Source organism: Rhincodon typus, chromosome 3 (assembly GCF_021869965.1).
Source record: "Rhincodon typus isolate 14 chromosome 3, sRhiTyp1.1, whole genome shotgun sequence".
NCBI classification, from domain to species: domain Eukaryota; kingdom Metazoa; phylum Chordata; class Chondrichthyes; order Orectolobiformes; family Rhincodontidae; genus Rhincodon; species Rhincodon typus.
Genome location: NC_063334.1, coordinates 97,156,721 through 97,180,545, shown reverse-complemented (window position 1 = coordinate 97,180,545; position 23,825 = coordinate 97,156,721). Strand labels below are relative to the sequence as shown.

At 41.7% G+C, this 23,825-nt stretch overlaps 1 protein-coding gene across 1 annotated transcript in view; it reads left to right on the top strand.

Annotated features, from left to right (window-relative positions):
• gfm2 (GTP dependent ribosome recycling factor mitochondrial 2) overlaps positions 1-22,385 on the top strand; it is a 62,395-nt gene extending 40,010 nt beyond the window's left edge. Inside the window, exons 8-17 of the mRNA XM_020526730.2 lie at positions 4,132-4,280; positions 7,226-7,366; positions 10,741-10,840; positions 11,885-12,065; positions 12,213-12,289; positions 12,845-12,983; positions 13,719-13,904; positions 14,035-14,150; positions 20,188-20,370; positions 21,821-22,385. Coding sequence (XP_020382319.2) covers positions 4,132-4,280; positions 7,226-7,366; positions 10,741-10,840; positions 11,885-12,065; positions 12,213-12,289; positions 12,845-12,983; positions 13,719-13,904; positions 14,035-14,150; positions 20,188-20,370; positions 21,821-21,949 — 1,401 coding nt within the window. The 3' untranslated portion in view covers positions 21,950-22,385. The remainder of the gene's footprint in view (positions 1-4,131; positions 4,281-7,225; positions 7,367-10,740; positions 10,841-11,884; positions 12,066-12,212; positions 12,290-12,844; positions 12,984-13,718; positions 13,905-14,034; positions 14,151-20,187; positions 20,371-21,820) is intronic.
• The last annotated feature ends 1,440 nt before the right edge of the window (positions 22,386-23,825 follow it).

Below are 23,825 nucleotides of genomic sequence, written 5' to 3'. Positions count from 1 at the left end.
TATTAGAGATGGTCCAGGTGAACTTAAGGTTAGGGTGGAAGGTGTTGGTGAAGTGGATGAACTGTTTGAGCTCCTTGTGGGAGCACGAGGTGGCGCCGATACAGTCATCAATGTAACGGAGGAAGTGGTGGGCTTTAGGGCCAGTGTAGGTATGGAAGAGGGATTGTTCCACGTAACCTACAAAGAGGCAGGCATAGCTTGGGCCCATGCGTGTACCCATGGCCACCCCCTTTGTCTGTAGGAAGTGGGAGGAATTGAAAGAGGGTGAGGACGAGTTCAGCTAAGCGGATGAGGGTGTCAGTAGAGGGGGAGTGGTCGGGCCTGCGGGACAGGAAGAAGCGGAGGGCCTTTAGGCCATCTGTCTGGGGAATGCAGGTGTATAGGGACTGGACGTCCATGGTAAAGATGAGGTGTTGGGGACCGGAGAATTGGAAGTTCTGGAGGAGGTGAAGGGCATGGGTGGTGTCACGGACGTAGGTAGGGAGTTCCTGGACCAAGGGAGAGAAAATGGAGTCCAGATAGGTGGAGATAAGTTTGGTGGGGCAGGAGCAGGCGGAGACAATGTGTCGACCAGGGCAGTCAGGTTTGTGGATTTTGGGAAGGAGATAGAAGCGGGCGGTGCGGGGTTGGGGAACGATGAGGTTGGAGGCTGTGGGTGGGAGGTCACCTGAAGTGATGAGGTTGTGGATGGTTTGGGAGATGATGGTTTGGTGGTCGGGGGTGGGGTCATGATCAAGGGGGCGGTAGGAGGAGGTGTCAGAGAGTTGGCGTCTGGCCTCAGCGATGTAGAGGTCAGTGCGCCATACTACAACTGCGCCTCCCTTGTCTGTGGGTTTTATGGTGAGGTTGGGATTGGAGCGGAGGGCTGCACGTTCTGCGGGGGAGAGGTTGGAGTGGGTGAGAGGGGTGGAGAGGTTGAGGCGACTGATGTCACAGTGGCAGTTGGAGATGAAGAGGTCGAGGGAGGGTAGGAGACCTTGGGGTGGTGTCCAGGAGGAGGGGATTTGTTGGAGGCGGGAGAAGGGGTCAGTAGAGGGAGGGTTAGGCTCACGGTTGAAGAAGTGCAGAGGCGGTGGAAAAACTGCTCTATGTCCAAACGTGACCGGTATTCGTTGATGTGTGGGTGGAGGGGGACAAAGGTGAGCCCTTTACTGAGGACTGACCGTTTTTCCTCAGTAAGGGGGAGGTCTGGGGGGATGGTGAAGACTTGGCAGGGCTGGGTGCTGCTGTCTCCTCTGGAGCTGCTGGCTGTGGAGGCTGTGGGCGGAGCGACGTTGGTGTTGGTGGTGGGCGGAGTTGCATCGGCATTGGCGGGTGGAGTTGCGTGGGCGGAGCGGGGTAGGAGACGGCAGCAGCGGTGACGGTAGGTGCGTGCTCAGTGTCTATGGTGTTGGCCTCGGAAATGGAGACGGTGGCATCAGCAGCGGTGTCGATGGCATTTGCTGTCCCGGAAGTGGTGTACCCGGCGGCGGAGGATGTGACGTCATCCGTGGTTGCTCCGACAGTGGCCATATGGCCAATGGCGGCGGGCACATTGTGGGGAAGGTCCTGGGTAGGGTTGGGGTTTTGGGAGGTGGAGGAAGCCCGTTTTGGGTGGTAGGCACCAGTAAGTTTACTGTACTTATGGTTTTTTGTGTCCAACAAAGCTGAGTAGAATTGTGAGTTCAGGTTGTGGATCCTACGAAGAATAAAAAAACAGGAGAGGTCCTTTGCAGGTCTGGGAGAGGGAGGCTCTGAGCTGGGATAGGCTTGATTGTAGTGCCAGGAGATGCCTGCGCATTTCTGCGAGTGTGTGTTTCAGGAGTCACAGGGAGAAACGCTTCTGAAGGGTCTCAATGTTCTGAATGTAGACATTGTCACGGTTGGGGCCAAATTGGGAAGGCCTGAATGTGGACTGTAGTCCATTGGGGATGATCTGGTTCCGTAGGCAGGTACTAAGAAATGTGATGTGGCTGTAGTACCTGGTTTGCTTCAGGACGTGGTCGAGCAGTTTCAAGGCTGAGGAGATTACGAGAGAGTTGCAGTGGGAGAGAGATCCACTGAGGTTTTGCCGGAGGGAGGAGGGTAACTTCTTCAGGGTAGGCATCCTGAGAAGAGGCTTCGCAGTGGGGTTAAAATTGTTTCCGAGATAGTAGGAACTGCAGATGCTGGAGAATCTGAGATAACAAGGTGTAGAGCTAGATGAACACAGCAGGCCAAGCGGCATCAGAGGAGCAGGAAGGCTGACGTTTCAGGCCTAGATCCTTCTTCAGAAATGGGGGAGGGGAAGGGGGTTCTGAAATAAATAGGGAGCGAGGGGGAGGCGGATAGAAAATGGATAGAGGAGAAGATAGGTGGAGAGGAGACAGACCGGTCAAAGAGGCGGGGATGGAGCCAGTAAAGGTGAGTGTAGGTGGGGAGGTAGGGAGGAGATAGGTCAGTCGATCGGTTCTGGGTCCTCTTTTTGTCATTTATATAAATGGTTTGGATGAGAATACAGAAGGCATGGTTATTAAGTTTGCTGATGACGCCAAAATTGGTGGCATTGTAGACTGTGAAGAAGGTTATCTAAGATTACGAACGGATCTTGATCAAATAGGTTAATGGGCTGAAAAATGGCAGATGGAGTTCACTCTGGATATATGCAAGGTATTGCATTTTGGTACAACAAACAACAGTAGGGCTTACACAATTAATAGTAGGATCTTGGGTGGTGTTGTAGAACAGATGGACCTAGGGGTGCACGTACATAATTCTTTAAAGTTTGCGTCACGTATAGACAGGTGTCAATAGAGTATGGAGCTGGAGGAACACAGCAGGTCAGGCAGCATCGGAGGAGCAGGAGAGTTGACATTTCAGGTCAGGACCCTTCATCAGGACTGGGGAGGGGGCTGGGAACTGGGAAATGGGAAATAAATAAAAAGATGATGGGTGGGGCTTGGAGAAGATAGGTGAGATGGCAATAAATGGATGCTGGTAGGGGTAGTGGGGTGTGGTCAGTGGGAAGGGTGGGGAAGAAGATGGACGGGTTGTGTCAGGTCAAGGAGGCAGAGATGAGGGAAGGTTGGACATGGGATGAGGCCAGGGTTAGGGACATTTTGAAACTGGTGAATTCTACGTTCAGGCCATTGGACTGTAGGCTCCCAAGGTGGAATATGAGGTGTTGTTCCTCCAGTTTGTGTGTGGCGTCATTGTGGCAGTGGAGGAGGCCCGGGATGGACATATCACCAAGTGAGTAGGAGGGGTAATTAAAATGGTTATCAACTGGAAGGTGGTGTTGATTAAAGTGTACAGAGCGCAGGTGCCCCGTGAATCGGTTCCTTCTCCCCCTCCAGTCCTGATGAAGGGTCCTGACCCGAAATGACTTTCCTGCTCCTCTGATGCTGCCTGACCTGCTGTGTTCCTCCAGCTTCACACTGTGTTGACTCTGACTCCAGCACCTGCAGTTCTTGCTATCTCATGGTTAAAAATGTGTTTGACATGCTTGCCTTCATTGCTCAGTCCTTTGAGTATAGGAGTTGGGAGGTTATGTTGAGAATGTACAGGACATTGGCCTCTTCTGGAATACTGTGTCCAGTTCTGGTCGCCCAGTTATAGGAAGGATATAATCAAGCTGGAGAAGTTTCAGAAGAGATTTACCAGGATGTTGCCAGGTATGGAAAGTTTGAGTTATAAGCAAATGCTGGATATGTTGGGACATTTTTCCACCGGAGCGTAGGAGGTTGAGTGGTGACCTGATAGAAGTTTATAAAATAATGAGGTATAGATAGAGTTGATGGTAGTTGTCCTTTCCATAAGATAGGGAGTTTCAAGATTTAGGGGGCACATTTTTAAGGTGAGAGGAGAGAGATTTAATAAAAGACATCAAGACAAATATTTTACACAGAGGGTGGTTCGCATGTGAAATGAATTTCCTGATGAAGTGATGGATGGGGGTACAATTACAACATTTATAAGACATTTTGATGGATATATGAATAGGAAAGGTTTGGTGGCATATGGGCTGGGGTAGGCAGGTGGGATTAGTTTAGTTTGGGATTATGTTTGGCATGGACTAGTTGGATTGAAGCGTCTATTTCTGTGTTATATGACTCTATAAAATATCTTAAAAAAAAAAACACAATTAAGCTGACCCTGATATTTTAAATACAGTTGAATGCAGCAATCCGCCGAATCACATTAGCACAAACAGCAGTGCCAGTTTTGTGTGGAAGTGCATTGAAGAATAAGGGTGTGCAGCTGTTAATGGATGCCATCACAAAATATCTGCCAGCTCCAAATGAGTGCAAGCTCGACTTTGTGTGAGTATTTGGGTTTCAGTAATGATCCTATTGACAGCTCACTGGAGAATAATCAAACCAAACATTTGACTCCAAGCCATAAAAGCAAGTATTATTACATCAGGCTGACTAAAGGCTCCATGAAAGAAGTAGACTTTGAGAGTCTTGCAGAAGAAGAAGAAGGTACCGTTATAAACCAAAGGTGATGAAGTAGCCACCAGTGTTGGGGACGGTGAGTCCAGAGCTTCTAGAAGGTTGTAAGGCTGGTGGAGGTTTCAGAGATGGGGGAGTGCAAAACCATGATTTCGAAATTCCAGACTTCTAAATTAAACTCCTGAATGAAAATTTTCTACTTGTGAAAATGGAACAGGAGTCATTGTAGGTCACAGATTGCAGGGTTATGGGTGAGGGCTCTTGTGTGCAATGGTAGTGTCCCTAACCCTGACCCAGAAAGTGTGGGTTCAAGTCCCACCTGCTCCAGAGGTATCTGAACAGGTTGATTTAAAAACATCCAGGGTTATGGGTAAGCAGCTGTTGGTGCAGGATAGGATATGGTCAGAGGTTTGAGTGAGTTGAAATTAGGAGGAAAAGTTCCAGGCCAACCAGAACGACATTGGAATAATCAAGTCTACAAAAACACAGCTAAGGATTTTAGTAACAGATAGCGAAGGCAGGAGGAGATAGGAAGGTGAAAGTAGGCAGGCTTTGTGATGCAGAGGCAATGGGGTTTGGAGTGCAGGTTCTCAATGTGCTGTGATGAGGTTAAGAATAGTCTGGTTCAGCCTGAGGTCTGAATAGTCTAGGGTGAGCTGCACCCTCCCATTGGGTGTAAGGGAAGTTTATTTCTTTCTGAAGGAAAAAAGAAAGAGGATGACATCAGTGAAAGGCATATACATAGTAAAAGAGTGGTTGATTAGAGACTAAAAAAGTCACATGGAGGCAGAAGCATGCTAATTTGTTAAATGAATACATTGCGTGTATTTGTCAAGAACGTACATGCTCCCTAGGCCATAGTGACAGAGAAGGAAATACTGTAACTAGAAGAGCTTGCTGTTAGATAAGTTACTGGTACTTAAAGTTCATAAAGCACCAAGACTGGATTAGATGCATCCAATGATATTGAAAGGAGTGAGGGTAGAAATTTATACAGAAATGACCAAAATCTTTCAGCCTTCCTCAGACTCATGGGAGGTGTCAGAAGACTGGAGAATTGCAAACATCATAACCCTTTTCAAAAACATTTGTAAGGATAAGCCTAGCAATTACAGACTAATCAGTTTCTCTAGAGTGGTGGGGCAACTTCTACAAACTATTATTCAGGATAGAATTAGGAGTCGTGGAAAAAGGTGGATTGATTAAAAAGAGTCAGCATAGATTGCTAAAGAGAAATCCTGTTTAACTGAAATACTGGAGTTTTTGAAGATGTAACAGAGACGATTGTGAGGGCAGTGCTGTTGATGTGGTATACGTCGGCCTTTATACTTTCGATACACTGCCACACAAATTGGTGAGGAAAGTTATAACACATGAATTAAAAGATGCAGTAGCTACATCGATACAAAGTTGGATAGGTGATAGAAAACAGAGTAATGATCAGTGGATATTTTCAGGCTGGAGAAAGGTTTGTAGTGGGGTTAAACAGGAGTTGGTACTGTGACCCTTGCTTTCCTTGATATAAATGATTTTCATGTATGGAGGACATCTTGAAAGTTTATGGATTCAAAAAATCTTGAAAGCATTGTGAACTATCAGGAGAATAGTTTAGAACTTCAAAAGGACATAGACAAGATGAATTGGGCAGATGGTGGCAGATGAAGTTCACTGCAGAGAAGTGTGAAGTGATGCATTTCTTCAGAAGGAACATGGGTAGACCATATTTTTAAAAAAGAGTACAAGTCTAAAGGAACTGCAGGAGTGGAGGGACCTGAGTGTATATGTGCATAGGTCATTTGAAGGTGGCAAGTGAGAAAAGAGTTAATAAAGCCTAAAGTAAGTTGGGCTTTATTAATAGGGGCATGGGGCATGAGCAAGAAGGTTATGCTGAACTTATACAGGATAATTTATTATGTTCACTTATGAGTTCCATACACAAAGGAGCAACATGAATGCATTGAATAGCATGCTGAAGAGATTTACAAGAGTAGTTCCAGGGATGAGCAACATCTGTTAAGAGGATAGCTTAAGAGAGGTTTGGACTGTTCTCCTTGGAGAGAAGGTGGTTAAGAGGAGAACCTGACCCAAGTTTTCAAAATCACGAGAAATTTGATAGTATTGGAGGAGAAACTATTCCTGCTTGTAAAAGTGTCAAGAGTGAGAGGGCCTGGATTTAAATGGATTTGCAAAAAAGAAAGAGCAAATGGAATGTGAGAAAAAATGTTTTCACATGAATAGTTCAGGGCTAGAATGCACTGCCCTGATGAATGGTGCAGGAAGGTTTAATTGAGGCATTAAAGAGGGCTTGAGCTGATTATTTAAATAGAAACAGTGTGGAGGGGATGAGGAGAGACAAGAGAATGGTGCCAAGTCTTAATGCTTGTGTAGAAAGCTGGTGCAGACATGATGGGTTGGATGGCCTCCTTCTGCACTGTGACACTTACGTGGTTCTTTGAAGGAAAGGTGTTTATGTTAGAGCACTGTTTAGAGGATAATGCTGTAATTCGAAGTTCCATCTTTTAACTTATAGTCCATAAACAGTCTGACAGTTGAATACTATATGGTCATGCATTTTGGACAAGACAGAAAATTTGTTTGGCTATCAGCTCTCTGTTTAGGTTCTCTGTTATAACGTTCTCTTGTTTGGTTTATGAATAATGATGATTAAGTAAATTGTCTATAGGATTCAACAATGCGTTTTCTCTTGTCTCAGATGATTCGTGTCATTAAATAATACCTGTGAAGTACATTTGATATATTAAAAACTACAAAATGTTTTTCTCAATTTCACACTGTCCCCATTGTGCTTTCAGACGTTGTTATGGGGATGACCTGTGTGCCCTTGCTTTTAAAGTTGTTCATGATAAACAGCGTGGGCCTTTAGTGTTTGTCCGCATCTACTCTGGTACAATGAAACCTCAATCAGCTGTTTACAATATCAATAAAAACTGCATGTGAGTATTTACCTTGATGTTAGAAAGTAAAGGATTCCATATAGTCCGATGGATAAATGAATTTTCTGAACAAAAGAAAACAATCATTTTGGAAAACAAGATTTCAGGCATTGTTTCAAATTATGTATATTATTTTAATTTATTCCTTCAATGAACATTGGCATCACTGTCAGACCAGCATTTATTGGCCATCCCTAATGGCTTTTGAACAGAATGGCTTGTTAGACCTTTTCACTGTGTAGTTAACAGTCAACTACATTACTGTAGATCTGGAGTTACATGTATGCCAGCCAGGGAAAGGATGAGAGATTTCCTTCCCTAAATGACATTAGTGAATTATATGCTTTCTGTTTACAAAAATCAAAGGTACTTTCAAGGTCACCATTCTGAGAAAAGCTGTCAATTCCAGTTCTATTACTTGAATTTAAATGCCACCATAAGATTTGAACCCATATACTCAGAACATTAGCCTGGGCCTTTGGTTTAGTATTTGAATGATGCTGCCACTGTGCCAACATCTCCACCTAACTATTTCTGCTGGGGAATGGTTTCAGGCATTTCAAAATTTCAGTTTCACCAAGGCTGCTTACAAAGCACATAAGGGCGGCAGATACACAGGACCACCTCCACCGGCAATTTCCCATCCAAGCGACTCACCATTCCCTACCCCTTTCTCTCTCTCTCACACACACACACTTTCTTTCTTTCTTTCTTTCTTTCTTTCTTTCTTTCTCTCTCTCTCTCTCTCTCCCTCTCTCTCTCTCTCTCTCTCTCTCATACTTTCTTTCTCTCTCTACCTTTCAATCTCTGTCTTCCTTCTTTTCTCTCTCACCCATCCTGCCCATCTTCCCTTCTCGCTCTCTTCCTTTCATGCTCGCCTCCTTTCTTTCTGTCTCGCTGTCTTCCTTTCTTTCTCTCTTGCTCTCATCCTTTTTCTCTTGCTGTCCCCCTTTCTCACTCTCTCGCTCTCTTCCTTGCTGTCATACAGTCATCCTTTCTTTCTTGCTCTCTTCCTTTCTCTCTCGCTTTCCTCCTTTCTTTCTCTTCCTGTCTCTCGCTGTCTTGCTGCCTTCTCCACCACCACCATCCCCAATGGCCCCAATCTCCAATGGCATTGTGGATGCCAAAGCCAGCTCACCACCACCTTATTGAGGGAAACTAGGAATGGGCACTAAATGCTGACCCTATCAGCTAAGCTCACTTCCCCTGAACAGGAAAAAAAAGACTTTTAGCACAGGTTCGATGCACAGGAACTTAGAAAATTTACAACTCTTAGGAAGCTATTTAGCTGTGATGGCACATTGTATGAAATATAGTAAGTACATGGAAAAGTGAAGTCCAATTACTTAGCATTAAGAGAGAGATCAACAATAAACTCATTTCAGTAGCAGAATTGTCTTGCAAGATGAATGACCTATGCCAAAATTTCCTTCTGAGACGGAGATTTTAGTCAATTTCAGAAACTAGGTTTGCACAAATAGTCTGATCAAAGTTATAATCTGTGTAAGGTTCTGATCTAAGTAGCAGTTTAAATCTATGCTGCCATTGACTCTTTGGAATGAAGTTCCCAATCTGGAATGAACTTCCCAATCTGGCACAAGCCCAGACTGATCCAAATAAAATCTCTAGCAGCAGTAGCTAGTATTGAGGTCACCACTTGTGGGAAACTTGCAGTACTGCCTGGAAGTGATTCTGTGCCTCAAACATGGCGTACAATACTTCAAGAAGACAACTTGCCACCGTCTTTACAAGGTATAAAGGCAGAGGCAATAAATGTTGACCCAACCAATGAAGCCCACATGCCCTGACTGAATTTAAAAATAAACATAACTGAGACAAAAAGTATGCAAAATGTTTTTTTTAATGGTTCTAAATAGAAACGTAATTGAACTGTTAGCCTACAGAATGTCATCACTTAAATTTGGGAGTAAATCACAATTTTAAGTGAAGCTTTAATTTCGATGTTAAATCTTTGGTTAAGTTTCATAAGGCCTTCGTTAACAGGAAATCATTTAAAATGTTATAACTTTTAAGTTAAAAGACAATACTTTAAATGATTAAGTTCCTATATTGGTAAATGGAAAAATTGTTAGAGTAAAATATACTTAAAAATACTGGTCTAAAAGAAAAGAGCAACATTTTGCTCGCACTTCTACCCTCTGACTGTCGAGCCAAGTGTGCCACTGCCTGGGGTCAGCACTAGGGGATCTTAGCACATTGGGTACCAGGCTGTGCTGGGGCCATCACTTGTCTCTAGCTGTGTCATGGTTGACAGCCACCAACCTGACAATAACTGAACTCTGCAGCAATCCCTCCACCAAGATCGGTCATTGTGAGGATATATCTAGATAGATGGGGAGAACAAATATGAAAAAGCACTGTATATTAAATTGCACATGGAATTTTGTATACCAATCATATTATTTCATGCAAGTAAATATTATTTTGGTCCATTAACGACATTCTTTTGTTTGAAAATACAAAATGCTTTGTGAAAAACCTGCATTTCTTTTTACCAAATATATTTTGTTCATTTAAAAGAATGAATGAGTCGTCTTTTATTACCATTTGCTGACCAGCAAAATGAGACGACACTACCCTCACAGCAGACTGCGATCCACAGCCAGAACGTCAGTCTTCTCCCCCCATCTGGAAAATTCAAGCGGCTTCTCTATATTAGACCACCATTTGTAAGCCAGCATATGCCGCAGAAACTCCAGTGGCACAAGTCACCTTCAGTGACAGAGGGAGGGAGGAAATGCCAGTGACTCCATCCATGACTAACACCAGTGTGCTGGAAAGCTTTTGCAGGGCTGCAACCCTCTTTCTAACTTTCTGAAAGTTCATCTGAAGTCTTTGCTCACAGTTTGGTGGAGTTGCCACGTGCAACTGGCTGCGAGGCCATTGGCTTTACTCCCCTTCCTCCTATCTGGCATTTCCTCACCTCCCCCCCCACAACTTCTGCCAATGAAGGTGGTCAGTGCCACTGGAATTTCTGCAGCAGCAGATCATGGCTCAAAAATGGCAGTTCAGCGTAGAGGGTCTGCTGGGTTTTTTTATAGGACTGGGAGAGGAGACTGATGTTCTGGATATGGATTGCAGTCTGCTGAGAGCCCTGTCATTTCAGTTGCCATCTCAGGTGGAGGGGTTGCTGGAGACCTCAGTCATTGTGAGGATAGATCTAGTTAGATGGGGAGAACAAACATGAGAAAGCTCTGTATATTAAATTGCACGTTGAGTTTTGTATATCAATCATATATACTTCCACAAAATAATATTATTTTGATCCATTAATGACTTAAAATTTGAAAAGACGAACATGCTTAGTGAAAAACCAGCATTTTTTAACCAAAAATATTCGGTTCTTTTGACAGAGAACGAATGAGTCGTCTTTTATTGCCATTTGCTGACCAGCAAATTGAGATCCCTGCACTACAGGCTGGAAACATTGCTTTAACTGTGGGGCTTAAACAAGTGAGAGCATTGGACTATATGTTCACATTTTCTTGAAACATTTTACTTTACAGGATTTAAGTCAATGGTGTCTTAGCAAGCAAAAGTATTGATATATCTATTATTGATTGATGTAAATCATCCTCCACGTCACACACGACCCTGACTTGGAATAATAACCCAGAGCTCCCTTCATAACAGCATTGTCAGTGTTCCTACACCACATGAACTGCAGGGGTTCAAGAAGGCAACTCGCTACTTTTTCTTGAGGGCAATTATAAAAGGATAATACATCCTGTGAATTTTTTTTAAAAAATCTATTCCACTCTTTGAATCAGAGGAAAAGTAACACAAACCACAGCAAATTGTTAGCGAGGCTCGGAGATCTGGCTGAATAATAACATTGCTAAAACAATATGTTGTTAGACTTTGTTTTTTGGTACAAGTCTTCTTCCAGTGTTACAGAGCTTCACCCTAAAACAATTTAGACTTTGGCTTGAATTCAGTCTTGTGTTTGGTCAATGGGTCACAAAAGGTTCAGAAGTGAAATGAACACTGAGTTGCTTTTTTGTCTACAGAAATATTGAAGCGGAGAGAGGAAAGCTACACATACAGGATGTGGTTTCCACAAGGTTCCCAGTCTCTGGCTTTAACTGGTTCCAGAACTTTAGTGAAACAGCATTAGCCAGTTTTTGGGTTTTATCATTGATTTTCTTTTGAGTGAGAGATCAGAATCACCAGGCAGTCGTGTGCATATTTTCCCAGATGTCCATGATTTTCCCGGTAACTTGTGATGGAAGGTGACATCAACAGTGATATCAAGCAACATTTACTTTGCAATAACCTGCTCACTGACACACAGCTTGAGTTCTATCAGGATCATTAAACTCCTGCCTTCATTATAGCCTTGGTCCAATCATAGACAAAAAAAGCTGAATTCCAAGTGAGGTATGAGTGCTGTTGATATTGGGGAGCTGTTGCAAAACTGGAGTCAATGTGAGATCTTATGAGGCACAAGCAGAAATCGCACAATGTAAACATTTGATATACTTCTCTTGCTCTCAGGCTGCAACTGGTGACACAATAGTTTCATCAAAGTCAGCGGCAGCAGCTGCAGCTCGTCGAGCAGGGAAGGAATCTGGGAAAAAAGCCAAGGAGCAGGAAGATCCAGTATTGGCTACTGTTGAGATTCCAGAGCCAGTTTTCTTTTGCACAATTGAACCACCATCTATGGCGAAACAACCAGGTACATTGCAATGTGTTTTATAATAATTCAAGTGATGAGACTGAAATTCTTGTCGTATTCGCTGCATGCCCAATAATTAGGCAATTATTAATATATTTCTTGTTTTCAGTTTGAAATTGATGCACAAAAAATACTTTTTACGTATAGATCTGGACCACGCTCTTGTCTGTCTCCAACGGGAAGATCCCAGTTTGAAAGTAAAGATTGACCCGGATTCTGGGCAGGTGATGTATAACCTTGTACTCTGTGGTCATACATTTTCAGGTACCCAATTAGATGTCAGACTGCAATTCCAACTACAATATAGGCATGGTACATTGCTGAAGTTGTGTACTACCTTATGCTGAACCCAGATTACACCCTTATTTAAACTGGCAATGTAGAGGCATGAAAAGATTCCTGATAGACTGAATTTCCCTGTCAACCTGAGAACCATTTCCTTTTGAGAAACTTGCAATCAATCCACGATATAGCAAGTTGGCACATGAGTGCATTCTTTATCACTCTGTCTCTATTTTTGTGGGGATGATAGTGGATAGATTAGTGCACAAAATCATTTATAGTATAATGTAAAATTAAAAATGTTGTCTAGACAAATGAATGCACAGAACACTAGTGAACAATCTTATGGTTCTTGTTACGAGTACAAAACATAATTAATTGTAAGAGTATAGAAACACGAATAAGTCATTTAACCCTCCAACTCTGTTGCTGTTCAATTACATTAACTCCATTTGCCCTTGGAAACATCCGTTGACTATGATCTACTGCTTTGATAGACTATCTTATGTGGAATGGGGGAGCTGCACATTGAGATAATCCATGATCGAATTAAGAGAGAGTATGGAATTGATGCATATCTTGGGCCTCTCCAGGTAGCCTACAGAGAAACTATAACGCAGTCTGCTAGTTCAAGTGGTAAGCTCTTAATGCACTGTAAGTTCTGTCTATTTTATTTTTTAAAGAAATTGCCTAAATGAGAAGTTTACACAGGAACATTAAATTGTGCAAAGACAGGCCATTTGGCCATGCATCTGCCCAGAAATAGGCAGGTATGTTGTAATTGCTCAGAAAGGTACTAACACATTACACAGTGATTTTCTGTCAGGGACACCTTAATCACAATAACTACAAAGGACTTCTGCTTGTTTCTAGCATGCAGCATTGCTCCTGGCAGAGAGGAATTTAATTTGATTAAATGTGCTGCAGTCAATTCCATTTTACAGCCAACTGGACTTGGCTGTGGAGCTGGCATAAAATGGAAATTGATCTGGCTCTGGAATGTTCATTCCAATTCCAATCTTCATCTTTGGTATGGAGACTAAAGGTTGAACAGTCGTAACAACAATCTTAAAAAGTCAAGTGAAATCACAACAAATTTCGATCAAAATAATGTAGAAGAATGGCTGTATAATGGTTCAAGCTGCACTGCAGAAATTTGAGCATGTAATTCAAACTGACACTTCAGTACAATATAAAAGCAAGAGCAGATGATAGAAATTTGAAATGAAAACGAAGTGCTGGAGGAACTTGGTAGGTCTGGCAGCATAAGTGGACAGAGAAACTGACTTAAGATTTTACTTCCAATATTTGAATAACATACCACATCTGAGAACTATATGAATGCTAAATGCAAGTCATTTCTTTCTTTAGGTACACTGGACAGAACAGTAGGGGAGAAACGTAACCTGGTAACAGCTGAAATTTCAGTCCGTCCATGGCTTGGAGAAGGAACAATGTTATTGCCCCTAATTGAGATTTCTGATCCGATAATGGAGCAATTTTCTAAAGAAACACTGCATGCTGTAGAAAATGGAATTAAAACCTCATGCCTGCAAGGTAACATTGAAATGTATTCATTTCTTTTTGTTTTTTTTTAAATTTACTTGCATAGATTACAAACACATTCACCAATCGTGAAGCCTGACGTAGATGACAAGCAAAGCTATTTACCTCTTTCTTGTTGTAGGTCCCCTACTAAGATTCCCTGTTCAGGATGTGGTGGTTGCACTGCAGTCTCTAAGTGTACATCCTGGAACATCTTTGGCAATGATTTCTGCCTGTGTGTCCCGGAATGTGCAAAAGGTAAGGCCTTGGGAAATATTGCTGTAACACACTGTTGTTTTTGCAGACAGTGTCAAATAGCTGCATGAGTCTACAGGTTAATAACCTAATTGAGCTGTTCAGAGAACACGATAGTCTGGAAGGCTATAATTACCACTTGATTGATGAAATTATATTGTTGCCTTGAACGTGTTCCAGCATATGTTATATAAACTGTTTGTGCTAGTGGTAGTCTTCGTGCATGGCTGTAATATTGAACAACCGATAGTGTGATGCTCCATGAACACTTGCTGACTCTGCTCTGAACTGTTGATGTTTTACTGGAAATCTATTGAGTAATAATCTGGGAGAGAATGACAAACGGTGGTGCAGTAAACAGAGTTTTCAGTGCTTCTCATGTTCTGAAGGGCATCTCAAAGTACATTAAAGAGGAAAATGAATGGGTACATTGAGCAGGAGAGGAAGATTGAAATTGAGAGAGTTTATGGTTGAGAACAGATGGCATAATCAGAAGGCTTTTGTGATTTTGGAAACACGGAACTAAGTTATGGGGAGAGACTGCGACTTCTTTCAGTGGAGCATAACAGGTTGAGGGGTGACTTTAGAGGCTTATAAAATCATGAGGGGTGTAGATAAGGTCTTTTCCATAGGATGGGGGATTTCAAGACTAGGGGGCATATTTTCAAGGTGAGAGGAGAAAGATTTAAGAGAAACATGAAAGGCAATTTTTTTTTAAGAGTGGTTTGTGTGTGGAATGAACTTCCAGAGAAGTGGTGGATGAAGATACGGTTACAATGTTTAAAAGACATTTGGTTAAGTACACATAAGAAATGTTTGGAGGGGTAGCGGCCAAGCACAGGCTGGTGGGACTAGTTTAGTTTGGGATTATGGTTGGCATGGACTGGTTGGACTGAGGGGTCTGTTTCTGTGCTGTTTGCCTCTGACTTTATAACTGTGATCCCATTGCTGCCGTTCTCCTTTACGGGTGGTGGTGGCCTTAAGGAAAGAGGTGCTATTTAAGCTTGGTGAGTTGTTACCGTTCATCCTATAGACTGTAACTTACAACCACTTTTGGTGAAGGCGATGTCTGTTCACTTGAGTGGCAGGACGGTTAAACATGAAATCTGTTCGGTTCAGGTTGGTGTCAAGCTTCTTGTTTTATCAGTCACGCGTTTGAATGACCACTGAGTCATTGTTACATTCCTGACTTCACGCCTTTTATATGGTGGAGAGGTTTTGAGAGTCACGAGATGAAACATTCGTTGCAGAGTACCCAGTTTGTTCCTGATTCCTACCCCCACGGTAACCACTCGTCACCTCCATGGTGATGAGAAACTCACTAGTAATGGTTGAATGTAGGGGGAGATAGATAGATAGCCTTTCCTTTCTTAGTGATCGTCACTTCTCAGCCCTGAGTTGCCTATTACATATCAGCCCATGTGTGAAAGTTATCCATGCTCCTGTGTTAGGTTGATACTGACAGCTTTATTATAAGAGAAATTGTGAATGAAGTTGATAATAAAACTGGCAATAGAAATGCACTTAATCAATCATAATGGAGAAAAGGTCTTTTCTGAAAAAACTGATAGGACAATAGTTTATTTATTCAATGTTTTTGGATGGGTCATAACTGGAGAATTTTCCACATATTGGCTAGATGCTAGCCTGATTTCCAAACTGGAGTGGTTTGGCTAAGTGAATGCCCACCTCCAGAACAGGTTTTCAATGCTACAGCTTGAAGGTATTCACTAGCCACAATCTTTCCTGTATCCACTCTATTCCAAATTGTTTAAAGAGCGCAGTGTTCAGACAGCTGAGAAATATGGGTTGGAATCCTTCTATGGTGTACAAACAGACTAGGGCTCCTCATGAAGTGTAGCGAGCAACACCACATACTACAAAGTATATGAGTGCATGGTGTTGAATTTTTCACTTCCACTTCCACTAGTCTGTACTGTGCATTCATATCTTTGCCTGGAGCTTTGCTAACAATATGACAACAGAAAATTCAATGAGAACATACACTTCCATTGAGTTCAACTAAAACCTGACAACTGGATCCATATTGGGAAGTAGTGTGGTAATTTACTTGTTGAGGAAAAAATTGCCCAAGCTCATGTTTCAGTGTTACTGTTTACAGTACCATTGAGAAATCATTTTCACAAACTGTGACAACAGCACTTAACTATATATATTGGCAACAGTCATGTACCTACTTCCCCTTGGAGAATGTTGCATCATTCAAGAAGAACTAACAGACAGGGCTAAAAAAAGAATTTGTTTCCTCCTTTAAGAGAGACATTTTCTTCTTGTAGGCAGCCTGCAGCTAGATGATTTCCATTGCCAATGTGAAATCACCTGCAAAGAGGCAACAGGAAAGGAATAACTTGCAAGGCAACCTTGCTTTTTTTGACCACTTCCCCAGTAGTAAACCCCACATCCTGTTGCTTTGTGAGTCAGTATGTTGAGACTGTAATGCACTGTTAAAATGGAGTTTTAGAACTTGCAGTTTTTATGAAGCCTTAATTGTAAATAGGAACTTGAAACCTGATATTCACCAAAACTATATTTGTCCTTTTTCTTTTGATTTACATACAAAGACTCCATCTTATTTGGCCCAACCATGTCTATCCATTTTTGTTTGGTATGAGTAAAAGTAAGTAAACAAGCCTCTGCTTCCTGTGTGGAAGTAGACCATTTGTTTAGTTTAGAAGCTCATTATGAAAGAGCCAATGCAAGTAATCAATCAAAAAGCCAATAAAGACATAATAGGATAAATTCACTGATCCCATAGTCTCAGCAGAGGATCCTGTTCAAGGGCAAAGTTGGGCTGTGACTTCATTCCTGATTTTAAAAGCTGGTATAAGCAACATCACCTGTGAAATTTTTAAATTGTTGTAAAAACCCAAATTTTTAGGGGAGGGAACTTGCTGACCTGACCCAATCTGACCCGTATGTGTGGGGCTGAGTTTCACACCAACACCTACCCTCAGAAGTTGTCCATCAAGTCATTCATACTAAACCACTTGCACCAGTTCAAGCATGATGTCCACACCCCAGATGATTTGGGAGATAACTGAAGATGAGCAATAAATATTGGTTATAAACTTTGTTGCCTCCATTTGAAGAATGAATTGTGTGTATGACATTAGTGAATTTACCCTTGTATCGTGGATACATTTCTGACACGTACAGGGACAAAAAAAAATTAGGGAAAAAGAACATAAAAATGTATTGGTGGAAGGGGGAAGCTTGTGAAGAGCTTTGCTAGACGTACTGAAATCCAGGAATTTGTTTTCAAAATTTCAATCTATTATTGATCATAGAATCCCTACAGTGTGGAAACAGGCCGTTTGGCCCAACAAGTCCACACCACCCCTATGAAGAGCATCCCACCCAGACCCATTCCCCTACCTCTGCATTTTCCCATGTCTAACCCCGCCTAACCTAAACATCCCTGGGCACTATGGGCAATTTAGCATGGCCAATCCACCTACCCTGCACATCTTTGGACTATGGGAGGAAACCCAGGCAGACATGGGAAGAAGGTGCAAGCTCCACACAGACAGTTGCCCGAGGGTGGAATTGAACCCGGGTCCCTGGCACTGTGAGACGCAGTGCTAACCACTGAGCCACCATGCCGCCCTCGGACATAGATTACTATTATTATTGATTTTATTTTAAAAAGTAGTTTAACAAATATATTCAAGGATATCAACACCAAGTATTTCTTGCGTAATGCCAGCATTAATTTTACTTTATCTTATAAGTGCTTACAAGGCCTAGGTATTTCTGATTTCCTGAATGAAGGAGATTGATGGTTAGCAAAACATATCCCAATCACTAGTTTTAAATATAATTTTAAAGTAGTCAACAGAAGCTAGAGGCACTCAGAATATTCCATGTATTTATTTTTAGTATTTGGAAATGTCAAGACAGATTTGTAATTTCACTACTCATTCATTCTGTTGGTGATAATAAGAAAACAAAAATCCAAGGATTCAGAATTTGGGTGAAAGAAATGGAGGCGAATGGGGCTCATTGTTACTTATCTGTAAATGGTACAGAAGCTTTGAGCAAGGGCCAATGCATAGTTCAGCTCAAATATCTAAAGATTATTGATTAATTATCACTGGTCCATTGTTAGCTTTACAAAAGCAACACTTCGCTATCTGCTTCATCAAGGCCATGTATTGAATGGTGTGAGGTTCCTGTGTTTTAGCTTTGCAAACTAAGCTCAGCACACAAAGTTAAGATTTTTTTTCTCTCTAAGTGTATTTTTAATAATGTGGTAAATTTTTCTCTCCCACGCCATTTCTTTTCTATCTTTGATGTGGACATTGAATTCACAGCCTCAAATTTACATTTCCTGCTAGGTCCTATGCTGTTAACTAATTTCTCAGTCCAATTGCTTAAGGAGATACACAGTTGCTTGACCTGTTTCGGTTTTACATCATCTCTATCAACTCGGACTTGGTGCTTCATGCTGCACAACAGATTTAGAAATTGAAACAGGCAAATCTAACGAACAGCATGGGCTTCTAACATCACCTGCTAAGTAAATTTGCAGTCCCACAAAGTAAATTTGAATCTGGCTATAAATTATGATAACAATGAATAAGTCCAAATTTTATTTTATATATATTTTATTTCAACTCTAACTCCTAAATTATCCCCACTAAACACTGCTCACTCATCATATCTGACCTCATTACTATGACTTTTGGTCCTCCTAAAATTTAAAATTATAACCCTTGCACTTATATCATGAACACCCATTGCCCTAAGTGTTTCATCTAATTTTGCATTCGGCCTCCAAAATCCGTTCTTTTGTCTCCATTTCCTTTGGTGCCCTCCCTCACCATTATCACCATTAACAACCACACCTTTGGACCTAAACTGCCTTTGTACAAATCTCAGGGTTTTACTTTTTATCTCATTGAAGCTTGCAAAATTCTTTCAATGCTCCACAGAATGCAGAAAGGATGTCTTCCCTTACTGGGAAGTCTAGAACCAGGATAGACCAGCTTGGAATAAGATGTAAGGTCATTTATGGCTGAAATGAGGAGGAATTTCTTCACTCAGAATGGTGAATCTTTGGGACTGTACTCCAGAGGGCTGTGCAGGATTGTTCACTGAATATACTTGAGGTTGAGCTGGATAGATTTCTAGATGATAAAGATATCAAGGGATGTGGGGATAAATCAGGGCAATAATATTAAAGTGGAAGATAATCCATGAAAAAGTTGAATGGCAGAGCAGGTTTGGTCGTGGGGGTAAATGGTCTGTTTTCTATGTTCCTGCCCCTTTCTTTTACAGCCTTCAGGTATAGCCTCATCTCTCCTCACTTTTAAGACACACATTAAAAGTGCTTCTTTGGTTGACCTTTTGTTTGATCCTTCTAATCGTTCTTACTTAGACTCAGCATTCTTTTTCACTCGGGTCTTGGTTGTAGGGCTTTGAAATATCTTTTCTTTTTCCAAATGGTGATATATAAATGCATATTATTGTTGATGACTACATGGATTACATAGATCGATTTGGAAATAAACTTCAAGGCCTTGAGATCCAAAGAAAATTAATATTCCATCAACATTTTCTTTGTCAGGTTATTTGAGGATTCAGTCTTTATTTTGGTTAAATTAAGGAAAAGACAGTATAATCAAATTTGAGTCAACACAGCGTGGAGCTGAAGGAACGCAGCAGGTCACGCAGCATCAGAGGAGTAGGAAAGTCAACATTTTGCGTTGGGACCCTTCTTCAGAACTGGGGAGGGGGAGGGGAGCTGGGAAATAGAGGGAGAAGGGGTGGGGCTGGGGGAAGGTAGGTGGGAGAGAAGATGGACAGGTTGTGTCAGGTCACAGATGCAAGAGGAAGGATGAGTGGCACTAAGGAAAGGTAAGTGGGCTTATGATAGGTGGATGCAGGTGGGGATGAGTAGGGATTGGTCAGTGGGAAGGGTGGGGCAGATAGGTGGGGAAGAAGATGGACAGTTGTGTCAGGTCAAGGAGGTGGGGAGTTTTACTGATCAAAATGACATATTCATTGTTGCATTTAGGCATTAAAACAGGCTCAAAGCCAGGTGCTGGAACCTGTGATGAGCCTGGAAATCACAGTAGATGAGAAGTACCTAAGTGTGGTGTTGGCAGATCTGGCTCAGAGAAGAGGAAGCATTCAAGAAATTCAAAACCGTCAGGACAGCCGAGTTGCTTTGGCTTCTGTTCCACTCGCAGAAACGATGGTAAGTTATAAACACCAAACAGCAGTTCAGCTGTGTAAAGTCAATAGTTGTAATAAATAGAACAATCCAGAACAATTCAATTTCTAAGACCATAGCCAACCATAACGCATATAAGCAGTAGTAGGCCACTCAGTCCATCAAGGTTGTACTACCATTTGATGAGATCATGGCTGATCTGATAATGCTCAACTCTACTTTCCTGCATTTTCCCCATAATCCCCGATTCCCATACAGATTAAAAATTTGTCTTTCTCAGTCTTGAATATATTCAGTGATCCAGCCTCAGCATCCCTCTAGTTAAAAAAGAAAATCCACAGATTCATCACCGTTTGAGAGAAAAAGAATCCTCATCTCTGTCTTAAATGCGTGACTCTTTATTGTGTGATTATGCACTTGGGTCCTATACTCTCCCACAAAGGGAAACAATCTTTCTGTATTTACCCTGTCAAGTCCTCTAAGAACTTTATTTGTGTCTGTAATGTTGCCCCACAATCTTCTAAATTCCAAAGAGTACAGGCCAAACCTACTTAACCTCGTCTCATAAGACAGTCCCTCCGTATCGTTATCAGTCCAGCATACCTTCTGTAAGTCGCCTCCAATGCCAGTAGATCTTTTCTCAGGTAAAGGGCCCAAAATGCTTCACAGTATTTCAGCTGTGGGCTGATTAGTGCCTTGTATAGTTTTAGCAAAACCTCCCTACTTTAATACTCTTCCCTTTGCCTTTTGCCTTTCCTACTAATAGCCACTGAACTTGAATTTTAGCTTCTAGTGATTCATGGGTGAGAACTCCCAAATCCCTACGTGCTGCATCTTTCTCCATTCTCCTTTCTGAACAGCAAGAGCAAAACGTGTGAATTTGTAGATGAAACTTTGTTTTCTGATGGATCTCCGTGAGCCAAATTTCTTGAGATTTATTTTGAAATAACATTCTGGTTTGCTCCTCTATACAACAGTCTTGAAATGTTAGAAGAAAGATGTTTATCTGGACATATGTAAATAAATCAAAGGAGATTTTCTACTGTCACAGCAAGCAATTTTGTAATATCGTGCTGGAATACTGCTGGTTTGTCAGCACCACAATGAGCTGGTTACCTCAATCTTTCATTGTTAGTTCATTTGAATTATTTATTCATGACTGTCTGCACAGCTTTAACCTTCTGTAGAAGGCAAACCCAATAGAGAGAGGGAAATGTCTCAAATAGAAGATTATATACATTTCAAGGTAAGAAAGATGCAGGTTAACAGGATGTCGTTCATTTTTATCAAACTTTGTGAACTGAATTGAAAGTTTATTTAATGTTTAGAAAATATACTGTTTTTAAAAGGATTAGAAAAGTTAAAAATGAGTTATGGAATACAACTATGATTTATAATGCTGGCATAGTTATTCAAACAAAAATCTAACACAATGATCATAGAATAATTTCTCACAATTCTTATTTGTTTGCAGGATTACTCAACTGTCCTTCGCACTTTGACATCAGGCAATGCCACGTTTACTTTGGAGTTCTCCAACTATGAGGCAATGAATCTACAAGATCAAAACATGCTTTTTAACAAGGTGATGGGTATGGTGTGAAATCCTGTAGAACTTGTGAAGTTGACCAAATAAGTGGTCAGAGTCTAAGATTGAACACTATGGGTGAGATTTTATTCCTTGAATCGTTGAATAATCCAACTGCAGTATGACAAGAAAGTTCAAACTTTGGATACAAATCATAGTGTTCATGGGACGATCACTACTTCTTTTTGGAAACAAAAGGCTCCTCCTTGGAGCAGCATTTAAAACCAGAGCAGTCAGCACTTAGATTTGAAACTTGTATATTTTGGACTTCATTCAAGAAAATCATTGACAAGAAGACTTTATGATGACATGTCTGGTTTGGTGTGAAATCATGAGGCAGATAATGCATCTTTATCTGAATTCAAGGATCTACAGAGTTTATTACTTAAGTTATTGTACTGCCATTAAGTTTATAGCCAAGAAATTTTATTAAAATAAAATTCAAGCATAATCGGATATATCGCGTGTTATTGTGAAACACAAGCAGACTGTACTCTACACAGTTTGTACCTCATTTCTGTGGGGAGAAAATGATAGAGGGGGCACTTGCTTTTGAAATAACAAGGTAAGGCTCATTGGATCTACATTTAAAGGGAGAGCACTGAGTATTGCAGGCACCTCTATCTCCGCAGATTTCTTTCCTTTCCTAAATGTGGGAAGAGGGGGAAATAATTGATTGATTGGGCCTGGAGAGAAAGTCAACCCTTATTTGTCACCTCATTAATTGAGTTCTAGGTGAGAAGGTTCATGGGTACCCTTCTCAATCTGCTGTGGATAACGCCATTAAGGGGCCCAACTCATCACCACCTCAGCAAATGAAAGGTGGCTAGTTTCCTAACTGGTAAACCAGGCCAGATTTAGGGAGTCCTCCAATTGCCCCAATCTTGGGGCTGTTAGAGAAATGAAAATAGGGCAAAGAGGGACCTCTGGAAGCCATCCCTGTCCTTGCCTCCAGCATCCCTCATGACTCCTCCCATGGAAAGATGATAAAAGTTGCCTACCTTCTCACCACTGAATCCCCTGAGGTCTTGACTGGTGGATGTTAGGACCCAGAAGCTACCAGCTTCTAATTGGATTGTCAGCTTTTGGTGACCTAGGGATATCAGTGTTGAGGTCAGTTATTCATTTGGAAATATCACCTACACTCGCCTGTTAGCTCTTAATGAGCTGATTGGTGGGTGATTGGGTGAGTTTTATCAGTGGTATGGCTGGTGTAAAAACAGAAGTTGCTAGAAAAGCTCAGCAGGTCTGGCAGCATCTGTGAAGAAAAAAATCAGAGTTAACGTTTCGAGTCTGGTGACCCTTCCTCAGGAAGTATTAGTCTGAATGTTGACCAGGTTTTGCTGCATGTAGGGAGCACCTACCTCCTGAATTAAGCAAGAAATGGGAACATTTCACCCATACTTGCTACAGTTTTCTTCTTTGGGTATTTCCGGTTCTCCTCAGCTGCATCGTCAATGACTTACCCTGTCATACGATCAGAACTGGTGATTTTAGCTGAAGATTACGCAGTGTTCAGTATAATTAAGTTGAATGCTATTCACAATTCCTCAGATAATGAAGCAGTCTGTCCCACAGCCAACAGATCAGATCTAAGCCCTGCAGTCCTGGCACATCAAAATATGAATGGTGGTGGACAACTCAATAACTCAATGGAGGAAAAGGCTCCACAAATAACCCCACCCTCAATGATGGAAGAGCCCACACATCAATGAAAAAAGATAAGGCTGAAGCATTCCACTTAGAAAATTGCCCAGGAATGTCCTGTACACAAAATGCAGGATAAATCCAACCTGGCCAATTACCATCCCATTAGTCTACACTTGATCTTGTGCATCAATCACAGAAAGCTAGCACACGGGCATAGCAAGTAATCAGAAAGGCTAATGGA